At 41.2% G+C, this 22,982-nt stretch overlaps 2 protein-coding genes across 3 annotated transcripts in view; one reads left to right on the top strand and one right to left on the bottom strand.

The window, feature by feature from the left end:
- Positions 1–14,595, bottom strand: part of LOC129020574 (zinc finger protein 253) — an 82,024-nt gene extending 67,429 nt beyond the window's left edge. Inside the window, exons 1-3 of one of the 2 annotated variants that reach the window (XM_063658836.1) lie at positions 14,049–14,595; positions 1,276–1,402; positions 685–774 (exon numbers count right to left, since the gene is read on the bottom strand). In XM_063658836.1, coding sequence (XP_063514906.1) covers positions 685–774; positions 1,276–1,402; positions 14,049–14,051 — 220 coding nt within the window. In that variant the 5' untranslated portion in view covers positions 14,052–14,595. Of the gene's footprint in view, positions 1–681; positions 775–1,275; positions 1,403–14,048 lie in introns of both variants that reach the window. The other variant, XM_054465130.2, reaches the window with a different exon arrangement.
- Positions 14,310–22,982, top strand: part of LOC129020575 (zinc finger protein 506) — a 112,887-nt gene continuing 104,214 nt past the window's right edge. The window contains exon 1 of the mRNA XM_054465133.2: positions 14,310–14,384. The gene's annotated coding sequence lies outside the window, so the exon portion shown is untranslated. The remainder of the gene's footprint in view (positions 14,385–22,982) is intronic.

Below are 22,982 nucleotides of genomic sequence, written 5' to 3'. Positions count from 1 at the left end.
GTTTCACGATGTTGGCAAGACTGGTCTTGAACTCCTGACCTCAGGTGATCTGCCCACCGCGGCTCCCAAAGTGCTGGGATTACAGACGTGAGCCACTGCACCCAGGCCATACTTAAAATTTCAAACTACATTTCCAGACTTTATGGTAATAAAAACAGAATAAACTGTGCAGAAAAATGAACAAAAAAATGCAACAGAAACTACTACTCTCATACATTTCAGAGCTGACGCAAAAAGAGAACTTAAAAAATAGTTTTAGTTTCTCAAAATCATGCAGATACTTGTGTGTCCTCAAAATAATATTGGTCAGGCTGGTCTCGAACTTCTGACCTCAGGGTGATCCACCTGCCTCAGCCTCCCAAAGTTCTGGAAGTACAGGCATGAGCTACCGTGCCCAGCCTGTGCAGTCTCTTTTATGTCATGAACAGGACTTTGGCTCTCACTGTGAACTTGAAGAAAGAAAAGTAGAATCCTTAGAGAAGTTAAAAGCCTAAGACAGAAGATGCTCCTTTGTGGAAGCAAAATTTAATTTAAAAACCAAACAAACAAAAAAACAGCTGCCCAGGAACTATTTCCTTTGGAAAACAGCTTCTAAAATCACATTTTAAGGACTGGCTTTCTCTTTGACCTTGGGACCTCTTATCTGTATCATCTGTTGTATTCATTTTCACTCGCACCTACCTGGGGGTTTGGCAATCATTTCACGTCTCATAGTCAAAGGATTTTTTCCGTACTCCAGACAGGTGATCAGGTCTGGCTTGGAGACAATAATACCTGTTTTATTAAAAATAAGTAACATGAATCTTGCTCATATACTCCAATTACAAGCTAGTAATGTGCTCAGCAGAGGATGTAATAAAATATTCCAGTAAATTAATACTAAAATACTAAGTTATAACAGAAGTTTCTAAATATTTAGAAAATACTTCCACTTTTTAGGTTTCTTAATTTTATTACCTGGTACCACTGAATCAAAAATTGGTGGAAGCAATGAGATTTTCAGGTGGGGCAACAATATTTTATGCCACTAAGTTTCTGGAATTACCATTAATTTAGAGTGAAAAATACAGCTCAACTCAGGAACATGGAAAGTTTGGATTCAGATGAAACATCTTGAATAAATTGTTTTCTAAATAAACAAACTCTGAAGGTTTTCTGGAAAAAGGGCATCTGAAACTCTTTTATGCAACAATAAATTACTAAAAAACATTCTACAAAAGAGAGAAATAAAATCTTTAGGGTATATTATGAATTATGTATTAAAGTTATCCTCACCAAGGAAGATCAGGTGTCTGTAGTTCTCTAACATCACATCCCTATATAAATTCCGCTGTGCAGTGTCCAGGCAATGCCACTCCTCCAGAGAGAATTCTATGGCCACATCTCTAAACTGCAATCGTTCCTGAAAAACACACACACACATTTTTACTAAAGGGCCATGAGCAGAATTTTTAATTTGATTAAAGGTGAAATGAGAGAGTAAAGAGAACTGGTTCTGACTTATAGGACTGACTAAAATTATCCAATAAAATAATTTTCAACACAGAAATATTCTCTAATGTATTCTCTAACTCTGAGAAAAAAGAGCAGCACAAGATCCACAACATCACTTCATATATATTTTTCTAGATAATAAAGTATAAAATTAAGGCCATGAACATGAACATGTACATTTTTGAGTGCTATATTTACATCATACAAAATGAGTTGTGAATATTTTTCAGATGGAAAAGACATCTTGAGTTAGAAGGTATCTCTCAAATTTTAATATACACAATAAGCTGAAGACTTTATTATGCAGGTTTTTTTTCTCTCCGGAAGATCTGGAATAAAGTCTGATTTTTTGAATTTCTAACAAGTTCACCAATAATGCCCATGTTTTTGGCCCAAGAACGATATTTTGTCAAACATCCAGTAACTGTTTTTCCCAGTTTTTCTGGCCTGTAAATGAAGATAAGAGCCTTCATTTTCTGAAGAAAAATACGTAGTAAAAAATAAGGAAAAAAGGACAGCTGCCAGATTAAAGGTGATGGTTTATGCACATCAGCTGCATAAAGTCACTTAATAATGAAGACAAAAATAATTAAGTGTATAGTGAAAAAAAATCTGTCAGAGAACTATTTCTCCAAGTGAATCTTTAATTATTAACTGCACTAGGCCAAATTTTTATGATGTACTAATACACACAGAAGAACACAGCATCACTGTTGAAATATTCCTCCCAAAGAAAGTAAATAAAATCTGAATTAAACCATAAAGAAACACGTTTTATGCAAACGTCAAAATACATACAACTTTCATGTTCTGTAATTTATAGTAATAGGCTTCATTTAGCATCCTAGAGGGCAGGTATCTCCAAATAATTTTTTTTTAGAACTTTCTGGGTAATAAATGCCATCCCATTTAAATAAGCATTTCCCTAATCCTGTTCTGCAATAGAGCTAATGGAACACACAGATGGAGCCTCAACATTACATGTTTTCCATCTTTACTAAGGACCACAGTTTTCTCCAATGTGAAATAGAAATCTTGAGTATCCACATCTTTCAATGTTCAACAGCCATAAAGGGAACATTTTTAATATTGCAGATCATAAATTCTTGCTGAGAATTCTGCATGGCATATAAGAAGCTATGACATAGCGAATGTAGAGAAGGCTCTAAGGTATACAAAAGAAATATTTATCAGAGACCCTTGACTATCATTAGAATTTTAAGAAGTACTTAAACCGGCCAGGCACGCTGGCTCATGCCTGTAATCCCAGCACTTTGGGAGGCTGAGGCAGGCAGATCACCTGAGGTTGGGAGTTCAAGAACACCCTGACCAACATGGAGAAACCCTGTCTCTACTGAAAATACAAAATTAGTCAGGTGTGGTGGCACATGCCTGTAATCCCAGCTACTCGGGATGCTGAGGCAGGAGAATTGCTTGAACCTGGGAGGCGGAGTTTGCAGTGAGCTGGAGATCCGGCCATTGCACTCCAGCCTGGGCAAAAAAACAAACAAACAAACAAAAACCCAAGTACTTAAACCAAACTCATTAGAAAGAAAAAACAGAAGTAGAGAAGTAAATGTTTTTGACTACTAAGTGCATAGTATTCGAGGAGGCACAGTGGACACAGCTCTTGATCTGAGACAGAAAAGCCACTTTTTTTCTTTCTCCTGCTTCTATGGAATTCCTTCTCAGATGAGATTCTCTTGACAAATTACACCTGCATCTGGAGAATATGCCCTTAAAGGTGTCAGCACCACCTGTTTACCCGCTAGCATGACATCAACTGGCAGAAAAAAAAAGTCCAACCATTTCTGTCCTTTAAAACAGAAGAGATTCAGGAACAATGATCTGCTCCACACAGATAAAAATATAAGTTTCTCCTTTCATGTCCTCAGGTGCCCTCGCCTGCCACAGACACCAGCAATTTCTGCTACAATAATGGAAATATGCACCACACTGACATGTTCCTACCAAACTCAAACAGAACAGGCCCTGTGACCACCCTTTAGTGCAAAGGTGGAACTTAACTCTCATGAATGTATTTTGAAGCCCTCATACTTGATTTTGGCCTCACCTTAAGAGTCACATGAGGCCCTTCATTAAAACAACATGGATGCTTCCACCCACAACAAGAAACAGAAGCTGTGGGGAGGGCACAAGACATTTCTGCAAATTGGCCATGTGATCCTAATGAGAAGCCTGGGCTGATAACCACTAAGCTAAGCATTGCCTCTCAAGCTTTAATAAGCTTATAAATCACTTGGTAATTTTGGCCCCACTTTATATAATGTGATTCTGGAGGTTTGAAAAGGGTCCATGAATGGGTGTTTTAAACAAGTCCCCTGTCAATGCTGATGTTGCTCCCCTTGGCTCATTGCCTCCTGCGTAGAATTACACCTTCACAATAATTGGAATAGGAGCAGTGTTTCTGCTCGTTTCTACTTATAATGGTGACAAGGAAAAAATACTGCTGAGTTTCCAGCATGAGTCCAGACAGAGATAGCTCCAAAATTTCTCACTGTGACAGCCCACCCCAATCAGACACCATGGGATACTAATAGCGCTTTGGAAACAGACACCCAAAGCATTGGAGAGAAAAACAGATCTCCATGTGAGCAAGATTATGTTGAGAGAAAAAAGTTCAAAAGATCTTAAGAAAAAGCTCAGATTAGATATAAGACAGATCAAGTCAGTCAAAAACTATTCCCCTAAAAGTAATTTCTCTCTAGACACTCAAAGTGCACAGCTACTCTCAGTATGAGAAACATGAGCATTATTTAAAAAGGTGGCAGAATTTCAGAGGAATTTAATAAAGTTTTATTTCCATCTCTGCTGCTCTCTCATCTCCTAGCCATTGAACGGAGTTCTATATTGAAATACATCTGACAACTTCCAACAACACTTTTTGATGAAGAAATAGAATCTGACTGTGTTCATATAGTGGAATATATTAGAACTTGTAACATAGTTAATAGAATAGCTATTATGGTTTTTGGGTAGCCACATCACCTGTCTTTATTTTTCCTGTAATAGCAGCATTCCAATTCAGTGAAATAAAAGATACTAAAATTGTGTTTACTCATAATTACCCCTATTGAATAAAGTAATAAACATGTCAAACTAACATCTACTGTAACAATTTGGTAGTAAATTTTCTTTGTATATTACATATAAATATCTAACTATGAATATCTTTAATAAACTAGTCATAATATATGTAGCTTTTTTTTTTTTTGAGACAGAGTCTCACTCTGTCACCCAGGCTGGAGTGAAATGGTGTGATCTTGGCTCACTGCAACCTCCACCTCCTGGATACAAGTGATTCTCCTGCCTCAGCCTCCCAAGTAGCTGGGATTACAGGCATGTGCCACCACACTTGGCTAATTTTTCATTTTTAGTACAGATTAAGTTTTACCACGTCGGCCAGGCTGGTCCCAAACTCCTGACCTTAGATGATCCACCTGCCTCAGCCTCCCAAATTGCTGAAATTACAGGTGTGAGTGACCGCGCCTGGCTATGTATGTAGCATTTTTAAAAACTGACACTATCCTTCAGTTAAAACACCTTATATTTCAAAAATATAAATAACAATATTAAAATAACCATTTAAGTGATTCATTCAAAGTAAAAATTGCGGCTCTATATTCATACTATTGTAGAAAATACCGTTTTTGGCTCACACAGGTAATCCCAGCACTTTGGGAGGCTGAGGCTCGTGGATCACCTGAAATCAGGAGTTGGAGACCAGCCTGACCAACATGGCAAAATCCCATCTCTACTAAAAATACAAAAAATTATCCGGGCATAGTGGTGCATGCCTGTAATCCCAGCTACTCGGGAGCATGAGGCAGGAGAATCGCTTGAACTCGGGAGGCAGTGGTTGCAGTGAGCCAGGATCACACCACTGCACTCCAGCCTGGGTAACAGTGAGACTCTGTCTCAAAAAAAAGAAAATATTGTATAATTTATATGAATGCAAGTTGTCTACAAACATTACACATAACTATGCTAATTGTTCTGAATACATAGAAAGCAAGGTACAACTACAGACTCCACTATTCAGCTTATGCACTGATCTGTGCTTGCTTTTACAGTATAAGTACTTCAGCCTGCAAATGTTGGATCATTACATTGGATAATCAGGTTTCTGTCAAAGAAACTTAGTATCTTTTAGTCTTTATCATTGTGTATTATTAAATTTAATCCTATCTTTTTGCTAAGCTTCTATGTGCTCTTAAAATGAGCTTTTATCTAAACAAATCTGTGTCTAATTTAAAGGAATAAAAATGAAAAAAATAAAACTTTTCAGAAGCCAAAACAAAGCAATAAATCTGAAGTACTACATAAAGATAACCTGGACCCGAAAAAATGACAAAAAGTTTATTTAGCTGTTAATATGATTTTCATATATTTCAAAAAGATAGAGAAAAAACATCTACATATAATCTAAATCCCTTTAGAAAAGACAGAATAGCAAAATTTTTTTTTGAAACTTTTTATTTCTTTATTATACTTTAAGTTCTAGGGTACATGTGCAGATCTTGCAGTTTTGTTACATAGGTATACACATGCCACGGTGGTTTACTGCACCCATCAACCCATCATCTACACTAGGTATTTCTCCTAATGCTGTCCCTCCCTTAGCCCCCCAGCCCCCTTTTTGGGAACATTTAGAGTTTTTGAACTCTTGGACATCAGAATTTTACATACTCTATGCACCTGAAAGAATGCTTATGGGGGAAAAAGCAGAAGAGAGAAAGATGTTATAAAAAATTTATGAGTGCACAAGACCAATGCAACAAAATAGAGAACCCAGAAATACTGCCACCCTCCTACCATCATCAGATTATTGACAAAGCTGACAAGAGAAATGTGGGAAGAATTCTCTATTTAACAAATGGTGCTGGAATAACTAGCTAGCACTATGTAGAAGACTGAAACTGGACCCCTTCATTATGCCATATACAAAAATCAACTCAAGATAAAGACTTAAATATAAAACTTAAAATTATAAGAAACTCTGCAAGATAACCTAGGAAATACCATTCTAGACATAGAAACTGGCAAAACCTTCATGATGAAGCTACCAAAAGCAAATGTAACAAAAGCAAAAATTGACAAATGGGACCTATTTAAACTAAAGAGCTTCTTCATCGCAAAGAAAACTATCAAGAGAGTAAATAGACAACTTACAGAATAAAAGAAAATTTTTGCAAACTTTTCCTCTGATAAAGATCTAATATCCAGAATGTATTAAGAACTTAAATAAGTTTACAAGAAAAAAACCAAACAACCTCATTAAAAAGTAGGCAAAAAAAACATGAACAGATGCTTTTCAAAAGAAGACATACATGTAGCTAACAAGCATATAAAAAAATGCTCATCACTGATCATTACAGAAATTAAAAGAGAGAGACCACAATGAGATACCACATCACACCAGTCAGAATGGCTATTTTTAAAAAGTCAAAAAATAACAGATGCTGGCAAGGTTGCAGAGAAAAGGAAATGCTTATACTCTGCTGGTGGGAGTGTAAATTAGTTCAACAACTGTAAAAAGCAGTATGGCGATTCCTCACAGAACTAAAAACATTTGACCCAGGAATCTCATAATTGGGTATATACCCAAAGAAATGTAAATTATTATATTATAAAGACACATCCACATGCATGTCCATTGCAGCACTATTCACAATAGCGAAGACATGGACAGGCACTAAACGCCTATTAATGGTAGACTGGATAAAGAAAATATGGTATGGTCAGATGCAGTGCTTTATGTCTGTAATCCCAGCACTTTGGGAGGACGAGGCAGGTGGATTGCCTGAGCTTAGAAGTTTGAGACCAGCCTAGGCAACATGGCAAAATCCTGTCTCCATGGAAAATACAAAAAGAAAAATTGGCCAAGCATGGTAATGTACACGTGTAGTCCCAGCTACTTGAAAGGAGGAGGTAGGAGAAAATTGCTTGAGCCTGGGAGGTTAAGGCTGAAGTAAGGAAATATCACACCACAGCACTCTAGCCTGGGCAATAAGTGACACCCTGTCTCCAAAAATAAAATGAAATAAAATGAAAGATTTAGTAAAAACAAAATATGGTACATAAACATCATGGAATTGTGGCCATTAAAAAACAATGATCATGTCCTTTGCAATAACATCAAAGAAGCTGGAGACCATTATTCTTAGAAAACTAATGCAGGAACAGAAAACCAAATGCATATTATTTACAAGTAAGAGCTAAATAATAAGAACACATGAACACAAAGAGGGGGAACAACAGACACTGAGGCCTAGATGAGGGTGGAGGGTGGGTGGACTCAGAGGATCAGAAATCATGCCCATTTGGTGCTATGCTTAGTACCTCAGTGACAAAATAATCTGCACACCAAACCCTCAGGACATAATTTTAGCTGTATAACCCACCCACATGTGTACCCTGAAACAAAAATAAAAGCTAAAAGAAAAAAAAAAATCCCTGGATGGGAAAGAGTGCAATGAAAGTGAAAGGACTGATTTTTGCTACAGATAGTGGCCCAGGTGGGGCTGTACTCTGATTCATTTCTTTGTGCATGTAAGCAGATGAGATTATGAACAGGTGGTCCAGAACCTTAGGATGGTGAAGAAAACAGGTTGATGCTGCAGATTCAGTGTCTGGGGGTGGGGAAATGCCAGGAGACTTGTAGACACTTTGGGTTCTCGGCAAGAAACACTAGCATCAAAAATGCCATAATGAAGTTCCTGAGGGTGGTGCCTAGTCCTGGGAGGTGTGTGGACACATCAATGTCTAGCGTGTGTGTTTGTGAGTGGGTGGGAATCCTGTGGTGGCAGCTGTGGGAAAAGGGGGTCTGTCATCAGAGCTCCTTTCTTCTAAGTTTTCAGTCCTCTGTCACCCTGGGAGAAGACCTGAAATCACAGGACAATAGGCAGTGTGACAGCCTGTGTACAGGAGAGCAGAGCCTCCCATTCCCAAACACCCAGAGTTTTACTCCAGGCCAGGCCTCCGTGATATCTTTTTTCTGGCGCCAAATCTGTAGAGTTTGCTGAACATCAAACAATTCTCCAACACCAACTTATTGTTTAACATTTGAATTCTGACACCACCCACAGTCAGCACAGACCCTGATTCAGGGCTCGGTCCCACAACATTGTCCTCACTGCAGATGCCAGCCACAAACCCCATGGGCCCATTTAAGCTTCTGAGCTACTGTTTAAACACTGGGGAGTCCCATAACCTCCCTGAAGTTCAATAATTTGGTAGAGCTACTCAGAGAACTCAGCAAAACACTGCAGTTATGTTTATTGGTTTCACATATAACATGCAGCCCAGGAAAAGCCAAATGGGAAGAAATGCATAGAACAAAGCAAAGAGATGGGAAAAGATGAAACACATAGAAAATCCTGGAAAATATTTGTGAGTAATGTAATTCTCCATCCTTTGTGTGCTACAGAAACAGTTTATAGAAAAAAACAACCTTCCCGTTATGACTTAGATAGACTTAGTGTCTTGAAGAAAAGACATTTATAAAATGTATGATGAAGAAAACCAAAATCAATAATTGGTTAGGTATAGTACATAGCTTCTTAATTTGTACAATCAAGGTGGAAATTTCCTGGTTATGTAATCAGAGTTTAATTGGCAGTTTATAGTTGCTTAAGCCTGAATTTTGTATCCCTTAATGTAGTAATTTACCAAAAAATGCACTAAGCCTGCTCAGGTGGTCTCTTATATGGACGCACGCATAACATTTGTTGCTGAAGGCCAGGGATAGGAGATGTCCTCCAGGAGACCTATGCCCTATTCCCCCGGGGCTCTCCCTCAGAGACCCCCTTCGACCTTGGGACTTCAGATCCACCCCTGCAAAATGACCTCACTCCTGCCTACAGATCTGGTAAGCTGCCTCAGTCTCTCTTCATCTCTCTCTCTCTTCTTCTTCCAGACAAGGAACCTCCTTTTATCCGTGTTTCTGAAACCCAACATTGGTCACGGACTCTCCTTGGGAAGACAGTCTTCCCTCAGTGTTTCGTCAACGCCGGGGACACCTGCCTTGGCCATTCACCCACCGTACAACCCAGGACTTCCACTGGGGACACCCACTGAAGATCCCAGTGGTTGCTCTATTCCTTGTCTCTTTCTTTCCCCTCAATCTTTCCCTGTATTCTATCATGGACAACCTCCCGCCCTCCATCCCTCCTACTTCCCCTCTGGCTTGTGTCCTCAAAAACCTCAAACCTCTTCCGCTTTCACCCAGTCTAAAACCCAAATGTCTCATTTTCTTCTGTAAAGTGGCCTGGCCCCAATAGAAATCAGACAACGGCTCTCAGTGGCCAGAAAATGGCATTTTCGATTTCTCTATTTCGCGAGACTTAGACAATTTCTGTCACAAAATGGGCCAATGGTCTGAAGTATCCTATGTCCAGGCAGTTTTTACAGTATGAGCTCTCCCTAGCCTCTGCTCCCAATGCGACCCCTCCCAAATTTTCCTTATCTCCCTTGCGTCTGCCCCTTCTTTTTCCACCCGCGATGCTGACTCCTCCTCGTCTGCTGACCCCTCCAATCTTCCCTCCCCCACATTCCCCCTCTGAACCTAATTCCCCCTCTAAACCCAGTTCCTCTTCTACCCACAGTCCACCCTCCTTATCCCCCACTCACCACCACCCCTCCTCACACCCAGTCTGGCTTGCAATTTGGCCCCACGACTGGGCCCCCTGCCCCTGCCCAGCAATTTCGCCTTCGAGAGGTGGCAGGAGCTGAAGGAATAGTTCAGGTTCATGTCCCTTTCTCCCTGTCTGACCTCTCCCAGATCAGTCAACGTCTAGGTTCTTTTCCATCAGACCCCACCAAATATACTCAGGAATTCCATTACTTAACCCAGTCCTATAATCTTACATGGAATGACTTAAATGTCATCCTCACCTCTACTCTCGCTCCTGAAGAGCGAGAGCGGGTTTGGACCCTAGGTCAATCCTATGCTGATGACCGCTGGCGCCTTAAGCCTGGCCTCCAAGAAGGTGCTAGGGCAGTACCCCATGAAGACCCCTGATGAACTTACCAGGCAGGGGACCAAGGCATAGCCAGGTGGGACTATATGATCTCTTGCCTAGTTCAAGGGCTTCACTGCGGAAGCCCCCTGGATCATCATGGACGCTGAGCTTCAGGTAACTCTTACGGTGGAGGGTAAGTCCGTCCCCTTCTTAATCGATATGAGGGCTACCGACTCCACATTACCTTCTTTCCAAGGGTCTGTTTCCCTTGCCCTCATAACTGTTGTGGGTATTGACGGCCAGACTTCTAAACCTCTTAAAACTCCCCAACTCTGGTGTCAAATCGGGCAACACTCCTTTACGCACTTCTTCCTAGTTATCTCCACCTGCCCAGTCCCCTTATTAGGCTGAGATATTTTAATTAAATTATCTGCCTCCCTGACTATTCCTGGACTACAGCCACATCTCAGAGCTACCCTTTTATCCAACTCCAAGCCTCCCTCGCAACCTCCCCTTTCATCTTCCCACCTCGACCCTAAAGTATGGGATACCTCTGCTCCTGCTCCTTCCCTTGCAACTGACTGTTCACCTCTTATCATCCCATTAAAACATAACCACCCCTCTCCTGCTCAATGCCAATACCCCATCCCACAACAGGCTTTAAGGGGCCTAAAGCCTGTTATTACCTGTCTACTACAGCATGGCCACTTAGTTCCTACCAACTCCCCTTAAAACTCTCCCATCCTACTTGTTCAAAAACCAGATAAATCCTACAGGCTAGTCCAAGACCTTCACTTCATTAATCAGATTGTCCTCCTCATCCAACCTGTTCCTTCCTTGGCCAAAAATTATTGGCTATGCATTTCCCTCTCTTCTTCCTACTACACAGCTGTCCCTGCCCTACCAGCTGACTGGGCAACCTCCTCCATCTCCCTACACCTCCAAACCGCTTTCAATGACCCCCATCTTCACCCTCCTGAACAACTTCTCTACTTCCTGTAAAAATTCAGTAAACACTCCCCAGATATTTCATATCAACAGGCTGCTGCTCTCCTCCATACCTACCTAAAAAAATCTGTCTTCCTATGTCAATTCCACACCCCCTGTCTTTGGACCCCTCACTACACAGACAACTATCCCCATTATTGCTTCCTTATGCATCTCCAGACAACTGCCTGCTGGAATTCCCTTAGGTAACCTCCCATCTTCCTTATATTCCTTTACTCTTCTCCTCCAAGGTCCTACTACACACATGAATCAAAACATTGGAGCATTCCAGCTTCATATTACAGAAAAGCCCTCCCTCAGCACTGATGGTCTAAAACACATCAGTAGCAACTTTTGTCTAGGAAGACACCTACCCTGCCTCTCGCTCTATCCTTGGCTATTCTCCCCTTGTTTGTCAGATTCCCCTCCAAGTCCTTCTTGCTTGCTTATACCTACTCTTATAAACAACAGCGAATGGTTGCTTATGGACACCAAACGCTTCCTCATACACCATGAACACAGAACTTTTCCCTCTACACAACTACCCTACCAAACCCCACTACAACCTTTCACAGCTGCTGCCCTTGCTGGATCCCTAGGGGTCTGGGTACAGGACCCCACTTCCAAAACACACTCTCACCTTTTTACTCTGTACTTCCAGTTTTGCATGCCTCAAGGACTCTTTTTTTTTTCTCTGTGGCTCTTCCACCTACATGTGCTTCTGTGCCAACTGGAAAGGCACCTGTACTCTAGTTTTTCTTACTCCCAAAATCCAGTTTGCAAATGGTAGCGAACAGCTACCCATTCCCCTCTTAACCTCAGCATGACAAAAAAGAGTCATTCCATTAATTCCCCTGCTTGTAGGATTAGGAGTCTCTGCCGCTTCAATCAGAACAGGAGTAGCAGGCCTTACAACTTCCATCACCGCTTTTCGCAGTCTCTCCAATGACTTCTCCGCTAGCCTTACCGATATAACTCAAACACTTTCTGCCCTCCAACCCAGGTCGATTCCTTGGGTGCAGTTGTCCTCCAAAATCGCCGAGGCCTCAATCTGCTTACTGCTGACAAAGGAGGACTCTGCCTGTTCTTAAATGAAGAATGCAGCTTTTACTTAAATCAATCTGGCCTCGTATACGGTAACATCAAAAAACGTAAAGACAGAGCTCAAAAACTTGCAAATCAGGCAAATAATTACTCTGGATCTACCTGGCCATTCTCTAGCCTAGCTTCATGGCTCCTTCCACTAACAGGCCTTTTCGCACTCATCCTTCTCCTCCTCTTGTTCGGACCTTGTCTTTTCAGGCTAATCTCTCAGTTTATACAAAATCGCATCTAAGCTATTACTAATCAATCAATATGGCAAATGCTCCTCCTAACAACCCCACAATATCACCCCCTACCCCAGTTTAATCTCTCCAACTTCAGGTTCCCACACGGCCCCAACCCCGCTCAAAGTAGCCTTGAGGAACATTGCCCATCACCCCAAAACATCACCCATCACTCCTCCATCCCACCCCCAAAATTTTGACCCCAACATTACGCTATTCTTTCTCGTTTTCTTTCTCATTTTATTTTTTATTATTAAACATAAAAAGACAGGAATGTAAGGTCCTCTGAACAGACTACACCATGGTCGAGCCACTGTGACCCCTTTGTGAGCCACACATATAGGCCTCCTGGAGTCCCAAAGCCTGGAGCAACAGGAGAACCACTAAAGAAGAAGAAAGAGCTAATTCCTGCCTTAACTGATTAACCCACCTTGCAACATTCCACATTGTGATATGTTCCTGCCCTACCCTAACTAATCAATCCACCTTGTGATATCACAATATCACCTTGTGATATTGTGACCTCCCCCCACCTCGTGACTATGCACCTTGTGACATTCTTCCCCTGCCCGAAAAAACTGCCCCTAACTGTAACTTTCCACTACCTACCTCAAACCTATAAAACCAGTTCCACTCCCACCACCCTTCGCTGACTCCCTTTTCGGACTCAGCCCACTTGCACCCAAGTGAATAAACGGCCTTCTTGCTTACACTTAGCCAGCTCAGGTGGTCTCTTACACGAACGCGCACGTAACAATAGGGTTTCGCCATTTTGGCCAGGCTGGTCTTGAATTCCTGACCTCAACTGATCTACCCGCCTTGGCCTCCCAAAGTACTGGGATTACAGGCACGAGCGACCGCGCCCGGCCCCATAAATTTTTAATAGGAGAAGAGACACTATGAACCCCACGGGCCAAAGCTCTTCCCATTCACGAACCCGCACCCCGAGTCAGGAATCTCCCGACTACGCTCGCCTGGTCCCTGCGCAATCTGGGAGAGACCTGTGGGTGCAGAGCGGCCCGGGGAGGGCTCCAGGCCAGGGCACAGTCACTGCACAGGGAAGAGACAGGACGCCCGGGAGCCCGGCTGTCAGCGCAGCCGCCATCTTATGGCTGAGGCGGAGGTGGGCAAGGAGAACTCGGGGCGCAGATTGTGGAGCTGACTGAGGGGAGGCCTGAGTCCTGCCACGGCCACTTCCCACCCATTCCCCCCAGCCCCTCCCCCTCTCTCGGGATGTCCGACCCGGCACTCTCACCATTTCTAGGTTTCTAGGAGGTCCCAGCGTCTTAGCTGTGGATCTCCCAATACCTGCAGGACACAGGGCCACGGAGGCTTGGCCTCTAGGTGCAGAGGACACAGAGCAGTGAACACGAGACCTGGAGCTCTGGCTGCTGGGAGACAAAGGCCCCGCCAAACCCGGAAGCCATCCTCTTCCCTCCAGCTGCCTGCCTGATTGGACGGTTTCCAGCCCAGCGTCCCTGATTGGATAATGCTTAATCCCCCGCCCCCTCAGGCCCTGAGCGACGGTAGATGTGATCAGATGAGGGGCTGAGTGAAGAAAGAGTAACAGCCTAAGCAGCAGCCTTTTCAGGTAGGACTTCCTCCTTGAGCTGAGCCAGAACCACCGCAGAGCATGGGAAAATTCTCTCTCTTCTTTACTCTCTCTGTTTTTGAATGTATTCAAAAGGTGAACAGAAGTATTTTCCTGTTATATTAATAATACCTAAAATTTTTGTTCAAGAGAAAAATCAACTTTTACTTTGGTAATAGTGTATTGTCAATTAAAGCTAATTTTAATAAAACCTTATAAATAAATCAAATTTGTCATTTTTGACCACTCTAGATTTACATATATATTTTGTAATCTCTTGTAATTTTTTTAACTTTTTATATTTTATTTTTATCCACATTCTTTTTATTTTTCCAATTGAAACAACCTTTAAGTAATTTCAAACTGCTACAGGAGGTAGAAAGAAATCATTTAGGGCCAGGCGCGGTGACTCACGCCTATAATTTCAACATTTTGGGAGGCCAAGGTGGGTGGATCACTTGAGATCAGGAGTTCAAGACTATCCTGGCCAACATGGTGAAACCCCATCTCTACTAAAAATACAAAAAATTAGCCAGGCGTGGTGTTGCACACCTGTAGTCCCAGCTACTCCGGAGGCTGAGGAAGGAGAATCGCTTGAACCCAGAAGGCGGAGGTTGGGTCACGGCCCAAGGGGTTCACCTTGCCCTTTGCCTAGACAGAGCCGATTCATCAAGACAGGTGAATTTGTGGAGGAAAAGTTAAATATTAAATTTGAACTCAATTGAACGTGGACACAAACAATGGTCACCAAGTCCGGGAATAGGTTAATGTGAGCCCCTTGAGGTGTTCATCCTGCGCTGTTTTGGAGAAATCTCTATTTCAATCTATTCCTATAAGTTAGTTATTGAAAAACAATAGACAATCACAAAAAAAACAAGTTGACCAGTTTATGTTCCTGGATCCCAGTAGGGAAGGGCCCTCATGACTGGGCCTCATGCCAAAGAACTCGTTACAAAAAGAGCTGAGTTCCCAGACTGCACTGAAGCTTCATGAGACCTCTCCTCATCTGTGCACGGATGGGTGACTGACTCTGGAGCCCAAGCTGTTGCTTCCCGGTCTGGTGGTGAATCCTCCATAGTTTGATGAGTGCAGTGTCTGACTCTGGATCCCAGCCTGTTGCTTCTTGGTCTGGTGGTGAATCCTCCATAGTCTGGTGTGGAGGAAAAGTTAAATATTAAATTTGAACTAGTTGAACATGGACACAAACAATGGTCACCAAGTCCCGGAACAGGTTGTGTGAGCCACTTGAGGCATTCATCCAGCACTGTTACATAGAAATCTCTATTTCAATCTATTCTTATACATTCGATATTGAAATCAATAGACAATCACAAAAATAAGTTGAGCGTTTTGTGTTCCTTGAGCCCAGTTGCGAAGGGCCCTCGTGACTAAGCCTCATGCCAAATAACTCGTTACAAAAGAGCTAGGGTCCCAGACTGCACCGAAGCTTCCTGAGACCTCTCCTTATTTGTTTGTTTGTTTTTGTAAACTTATTTAAGTTCTTAATAAATTCTGGATATTAGACCTTTTTCAGAGGGAAAGTTTGCAAATATTTTCTTTTATTCTGTAGGTTGTCTGTTTGCTCTATTCATAGTCTCCTTTGCTGTGAAGAAGCTCTTAAGTTCAAATAGGTCCCATTTGTCAATTTTTGCTTCTGTTGCAGTTGCTTTTGGTAGCTTCATCATGAAGTCTTTGCCAGTTTCTGTGTCTAGAATGGTATTTCCTAGATTATCCTGCAGGATTTCTTATAATTTTAAGTTTTTCATTTAAGTCTTTATCTTGAGTTGATTTTTGTATATAGTGTAATGAAAGGGTCCAGTTTCAGTCATCTACATAGTGCTAGGTAGTTATTCCAGCACTATTTATTAAAGAGAGAATTCATCATTCCCCTTGTCAGCTTTGTCAAAAATTTGATGGTTGTAGGAAGGTGACATTATTTCTGGGCTCTCTATTCTATTTCATTGGTCTTGTGCACTCATGGATTTTATATAACATCTTTCTGTCTTCTGGTTTCTCCCCCATAAACATTCTTTCAAGTGCATGCAATGTGCAAAATTCTGATGTCCAAGAGCTCAAAGACTCTTTAAAATGTTCCAAAAAATTTTTGCTATTCTCTCTTTTGTTCAGGGATTTAGGTTATATGTAGTTATCTTTCTCTGCTTTTTTGAAATATATGTAAATCATATTAACAGCTACATAAGACTTTTGTCATTTTTTCTGACTCCAGTTTATCTTTATCTAGTACTTCAGATTTCTTGCTTTGCTTTTACTTCCGAAAAATTAATTTTTTTCATTCTTAGTCCTTTAAAGTAGACACAGATTTGTTTAGATAAAAGCTTTTTTGTTGTTGTTTGTTTGTTTTTTGAGATGGAGTCTCACTCTGTCACCCAGGCTGGAGTGTGGTGGCATGATCTCGGCTCACTGCTACCTCCGCCTCCCAGGTTCAAGCAATTCTCCTGCCTCAGCTTCCCGAGTAGCAGGGATTACAGGCACGCACCATCACATCCAGCTAATTTTTTGTACTTTTACTAGAGACAGGGTTTCACCATGATGGCCAAGCTGGTTTCGATCTCCTGACTGCACGTGATCTGCCCGCCTCAGCCTTTCAGAGTGCTAGGATTACAGCCATGAGCCACCGTGCCTGGCTGATAAAAGCTAATTTTAATTGCACACAGAAGTTTAGCACAAAGATAGGACTAAATTTAGTAATACAGAATGATAAACACAAAAAGATACTAAGTTTCTTTGGCAGAAACCTGATTATCCAAGAAAAGTATCCAATATTTGCAGGCTAAAGTACTTAACACTGCAAAAGCAAGAACAGTGTAGTGTATAAACTGAACAGTGGAGTCTGTACCTTGCTTTCTATTTATTACTTCAGAATAATTAACATAGTTATGTGTAATGTTTGTACTCAACCTGCATTCATATCAATTAAACTGTATTTTCTTTTTTTGAGGCAGAGTTTCACTCTTTTGCCCAGGCTGGAGTGCAGTGGCATAATCTCAGCTCACTGCAACTGCTGCCTCCCATGTTCAAGCAATTTTCCTGCCTCAGCCTCTCGAGTAGTTGGGATTACAGGTGTGCATCACCATGCCAGGCTAAGTTTTGTGTTTATAGTAGAGATGGGGTGTCACCATATTCACCAGCTTGACCTTGATCTTTTGACCTCAGGTGATCCACCCGCCTCAGCCTCCCAAAATGCTGAGATTACAGGCATAAGCCATAAACAGTATTTTCTACAATATTATGACTATAAAGCTGCACTACTTAGTTTGAATGAATCACTTAAATGGTTATTTTAATGTTGTTATTTATACTTTCAAAATATAAAGCGTTTTAACTGAACTCTAGTTTTAATTTTTAAAAATGCTACATACATTATGACTAGTTCATTAAAATTATTCATACTTATATATTTATATCTAATATCCAAAGAAAATTTACTAACAAATTGTTACAGTAAGTAGATATTAGTGTGACACCCAGCCTGGATGACAGAGTGAGATTCTGTCTCAAAAAAAAAAGCCACATGTATTATGACTAGTTTATTAAAATTATTCATAGTTAGATATTTAAATGTAACATACAAAGAAAATTTGCTACCAAATTGTTACAGTAGATATTAGTCTGACATGTTTATTACTTTATTCAATAGGGATAACTATGAGTAAACACAATTTTAGTATCTTTTATTTCACTAAATTGGTATGTTGTTATTACAGGACAAATAATGACAGGTGATGTGGCCACCCAAACACTGTAATAGCTCTTCAGTTAACTATGTTGCAAATTCTAATATATTCCACTATATAAACACAGTCAGATTTTATTTCTTCATCAAAAAGGGTTGTTGGAAATTGTCAGATGTATTTCAATAAAGAACCCCCATTCAATGACTAGAAGATGAGAAAACAGTGGAGATTGAAAAGAAACTATATAAAATTCTTCTGAAAGTATACCCCTTTCTTCATAATGCTTGTATTTCTCATGCTCAGAGTAGCTGTGCACTTTGGGTATTTACAGATAAATTGCTTTTAGGAGAATATTTTCTGGCTGACATGATCAATCTGATATCTAATCTGAGTTTATTGTTTTTGGGGGGGCGGAGTCTCACTCTGTCACCCAGGCTGGAGTGCAGTGGCGCAATCTCCGCTGGCTGCAACCTCCGCCTCCCAGGTTTACACCATTCTCCTGCCTCAGCCTCCCAAGTAGCTGGTACTACAGGCGCCTGCCACCACGCCCAGCTAATTTTTTGTATTTTTAGTAGAGACGGGGTTTCACCGTGTTAGCCATTGTGGTCTCAATTTCCTGACCTCGTGATCTGCCCATCTCAGCCTCCCAAAGTGCTGGGATTACAGGCGTGAGCCACCACACCCGGCTAATCTGAGCTTTTTCTTAAGATCATTTTAACTTTTTTATCTCAAAATAATCTTGCTTAGATGGAGATCTGTTTTTCTCTCCAATGCTTTGGGTGTCTGTTTCAGAAAACCTATTAGTATCCCATGGTTTCTGAATGGGGTGGGCTGTCACAGTGAGAACTTTTGGAGCTATCTCTATCTGGAGTCATGCTGGAAATTCAGCAGTATTTTTTCCTTGTCACCATTATAATTAGAAACTGAGGCTGAAACACTGCTCACATTCCCATTCTTGTGAAGGTGCAATTCTACCCACGAGGCCTGCAGGCTCTCCTCCTGCAGCTCAGGCCTCACTCTCTGATGTGACACTAGAGTGCTGCTGTGGCAAATGGAGTTCACATAAAATGTGAGCTGTGCTACGGGCTGTGCCTCAGTGGGAGATGGTAGAGGTCAACAGAGGACACTAGCAACCAGGAGAAAGCAAGCAGGAGTGCTATAGCCCAGTGCCAGGGAGTACAGAGCCACTGCTCTAAAATGTAAATAGCCACATAAAGATAGAACCCTATTCTACCATTTTTGCAGCAGAGTGAAAGCCTACCTTCAGCAGGCACCTGGCTTCCAGCTGCTAAACTACCTTCTGTTATGAAGATGTGAAAAGTTAATTTGTCATTGAATATAAGCAATTAGCATACACAGATGGCCTCTTCAATCTCCAGGTGGATTTAGGATGAACTATGTATGACATGGTGCTGGAAATTTTTCTACTTGTGGACTAATTTCAGTGACCATCTTTCTGTCTTTGCAGTCTCTAATACTCTATTACCCCATCTCTACTAAAAATACAAAAATTAGCCGGGCATGGTGGCACACATCTGTTATCGCAGCTACTTGGGAGGCTGAGATGGGAGAATCGCTTGAACCCAGGAGGCAGAAGTTGCAGTGACCAAGATCCCACCACTGCACTCCAGCCTGGGAGACAGAGCGAGACTCCATCTCAAAAAAAAAAAAAGAACATGAACAATGATCATGAAGAGCACTTGTTTAGGTGCTACTCACTTGTCAAATACTGTTAATTGGCTTAAAGTACTGGTTTTCCAACTTTACCAATAATATAAAATTCTTACCTAAGAAGACTTCATCTTATTCAAATATGTTTTATGGGATTTCATTGACATTTAAGTGTCTGAATTATCTGGAATATTGAAATTATCCATGAACCCAAATTGAGTGCTATAGTCTTTTACTAAAAGCTTTTCTGAGGCAGAGTAAGATTTATATCATTTTATTATCATATGGAAGAAGTGTATTAACCATGTTTTCAGTAATCACTCTGAACACAGCATTCTCAGTCCCCAGTATGCACCCTGAGTCACTTAGGGAAAATTGGTATCTCTGTAAAGGGGCAGAAGAAAATGCTGAGTGAAGGTGCAGCACACTGCACAGCAATGCTTTCCACATGCACCTATTAGGGTCTTCATTTAATTGGGCTGATATTTGCATGGCTAGATACTTACTGAATTTAGTCATACTATTTTTTAGAAGCTAGTGGCATCTGTTACCCATTAATTTTATACATTTGCTTTTTTGAAAAACAAATCTTTTGGCCGGGTGCAGTGGCTCACGCCTGTAATCCCAGCACTCTGGGAGGCCGAGGCGGGCGGATCACGAGGTCAGGAGATCGAGACCATCCTGGCTAACACGGTGAAACCCCGTCTCTGCTAAAAATACAAAACAAATTAGCTGGGCGTGGTGGCAGGCCCCTGTAGTCCCAGCTACTCAGGAGGCTGAGGCAGGAGAATGGCGTGAACCCAGGAGGCGGAGCTGGCAGAGATCGTGCCACGGCACTTCAGCCTGGGTGACAGAGCAAGACTCCATCTCAAAAAAAAAAAAAAAAAGAAAAACAAATCTTTTGTTACTCTAAATTGAGACTACATTTACAATCTTTTTCAGTGTTAAAGCAAATCAGAGAAGAGCAATGTGTGCATATAGTGTGCATTTTCCTGCCTATCAAAATTTTTCTTTCATTGCCTTGGAAACCCTGGGAAGCCACCTATAAAATACTCCCTTTGAATACTTTAGCCAGGATTTGAGATTTCAAAAGGTCAAAAACAATGGCTGAGCAAAGCCAAAATCTTCTCTTTGTTTCTTGTTAGTCATCTGGCCATTTCCAAAAGCATGGCAATTATGCCAAGCCATTGAAAAGATGTGATTTTGATTAATTTTATTCCATTTCAGATGTTTTCTCTAATTGTTACTTTTGTTATGTTAATCTAAAAGAAACTATCTACATAACTAATCATGCATTCAGTATTCATGTTAAGGTGTTTACAGTTTAATCTTGTATTATAGTATGGTAGAATCCTCTATAATTAGAAGTTAATTATTTATAAATTCATTATTTTTAAGGTTTTTCAAATGTGAAAACAAACAATTAGGTATGCATTTTGAAATAAGTTCAATTGTAGGATATTACCCACTGGTCTTCATGGTATTTGGTTTTTTTTTTGGTTTGTTTTTTTTTTGAGACGGAATCTCGCTCTGTCGCCCAGTCTGGAGTGCAGTGGCATGATCACGGCTCACTGCAAGCTCCGCCTTCCGGGTTCACGCCATTCTCCTGCCTCAGTCTCCGGAGTAGCTGGGATTACAGGCGCCCGCCACCACGCCAGGCTAATTTTTTTGTATTTTTAGTAGAGATGGGGTTTCACTATGTTAGCCAGGATGGTCTCGATCTCCTGACCTCGTGATCCGCCCACCTTGGCCTCCCAAAGTGCTGGGATTACAGGCGTGAGCCACCGCGCCCGGCCTTCATGGTATTTCTGTAATGAATAGTGTAAACCTGGGTCACCAGAATTGTGCAGACTTGCTGATTGAATTAGAATGAGTTCAGCCTTGTTGGTAGACTATTGGTATCCCAGAGGCTGGTCATTCACTACAGCTTGCTAAATGTTGTTCCATAATGCCAGTGAGGACTTTTACCCAGGTTACCCTTTTCCTCTATTAATGTGGTCCTGTTGGGGTCTCCTGCTTCTTTTCAGCTATCCCAGATGAGAGGTGATTATTTCTTGCATGAATGAGATCCCCTTTTTTCCCCTCTGCCATAGGATCCTCTTATTCTCCCTACTGGAAGTAACATGCAGGAGGCAGGAATGATGACAATATACAAATATGTTTCCTGCCATGTGGCCACCATAAGCAGCTTACAACATGGCCCACCTAGAAGTCACTTACTTTCAGGCCAGCAGGGGTGTTTTTCTATGATGTGTCTCTTACTCTTAAAAACACCTCTGATTAAGTTTAGCACAATCAGGATAATCTCCATTTTGATAACACAGAGTCAACATATGAGTAACCTAATTTCATGAGTGATTTCCCACCACAGTCACACGTGTTTTTACACTCAAGAGGAAAGTATTACATAGCAGTTGTGCAACAGACTGGGAATCCAGGGTATTATCTTAGAATGTTGCCTACCCACCTGAATAAAATTTTAAAATAGTCTTTTGTCGGGCCTGGTGGCTAACACTTGTAATCCCAGCACTGTGGGAAGCGGAGGCGGGCAGATCATGAGGTCAGGAGTTTGAGACCAGCCTGGCCAACATGGTGAAACCCCGTCTTCACTAAAAACACGAAAATTAGCCAGGCATGGTGGCTCACACCTGTAATCCCAGATACTCAGGAGTCTGAGGCAGGAGAATTGCTTGAACCCGGGAGGCAAAAGTTGCAGTGAGCCGAGATTGCACCACTACACTCCAGCTTGGAAGACAGAGTGAGACTCCATCTCAGGAAAAAAAGAAGTATTTCTGCTGCTTTTGTTATCTGCATAAATAAAGATATCTGGAAATAATAATTATTTTCCAGTTTTATTCATTACAAATATTAACATATTTTTTCTGGCTTAAATTATTTTTCCTTTATGCACCATTTTATACATTCACACACACAGAATAAAAACATATCCAATTATTCAATTTTGGTTAAATTTTCATTATAATAAGTGTTAAAAATGATTATTTGTTTTCTGTTTGAAGAGGGCTTTCATTGTTGTACTCAAAAGCGTTATTTCTGGAGACAAAGCTGCCTGTGCTTTAATAGGCAGATTCTGGGGAGAATCTGAACCATAAGCCATAAAATTTTACATTAATAAATTCAAGATAAAGCAGAAAGTATAGATTTGCTTTCAGCATTCATGAGGTGTTTCGTTTTTTGTTAGCCACCTTATTAAAATAATTTGTTTTGTTCC

This window comes from Pongo pygmaeus, chromosome 20 (assembly GCF_028885625.2).
Source record: "Pongo pygmaeus isolate AG05252 chromosome 20, NHGRI_mPonPyg2-v2.0_pri, whole genome shotgun sequence".
Taxonomy (NCBI): domain Eukaryota; kingdom Metazoa; phylum Chordata; class Mammalia; order Primates; family Hominidae; genus Pongo; species Pongo pygmaeus.
Note: the sequence above shows the minus strand (reverse complement) of the source record. Positions and strands in the feature narration are given on the sequence as shown.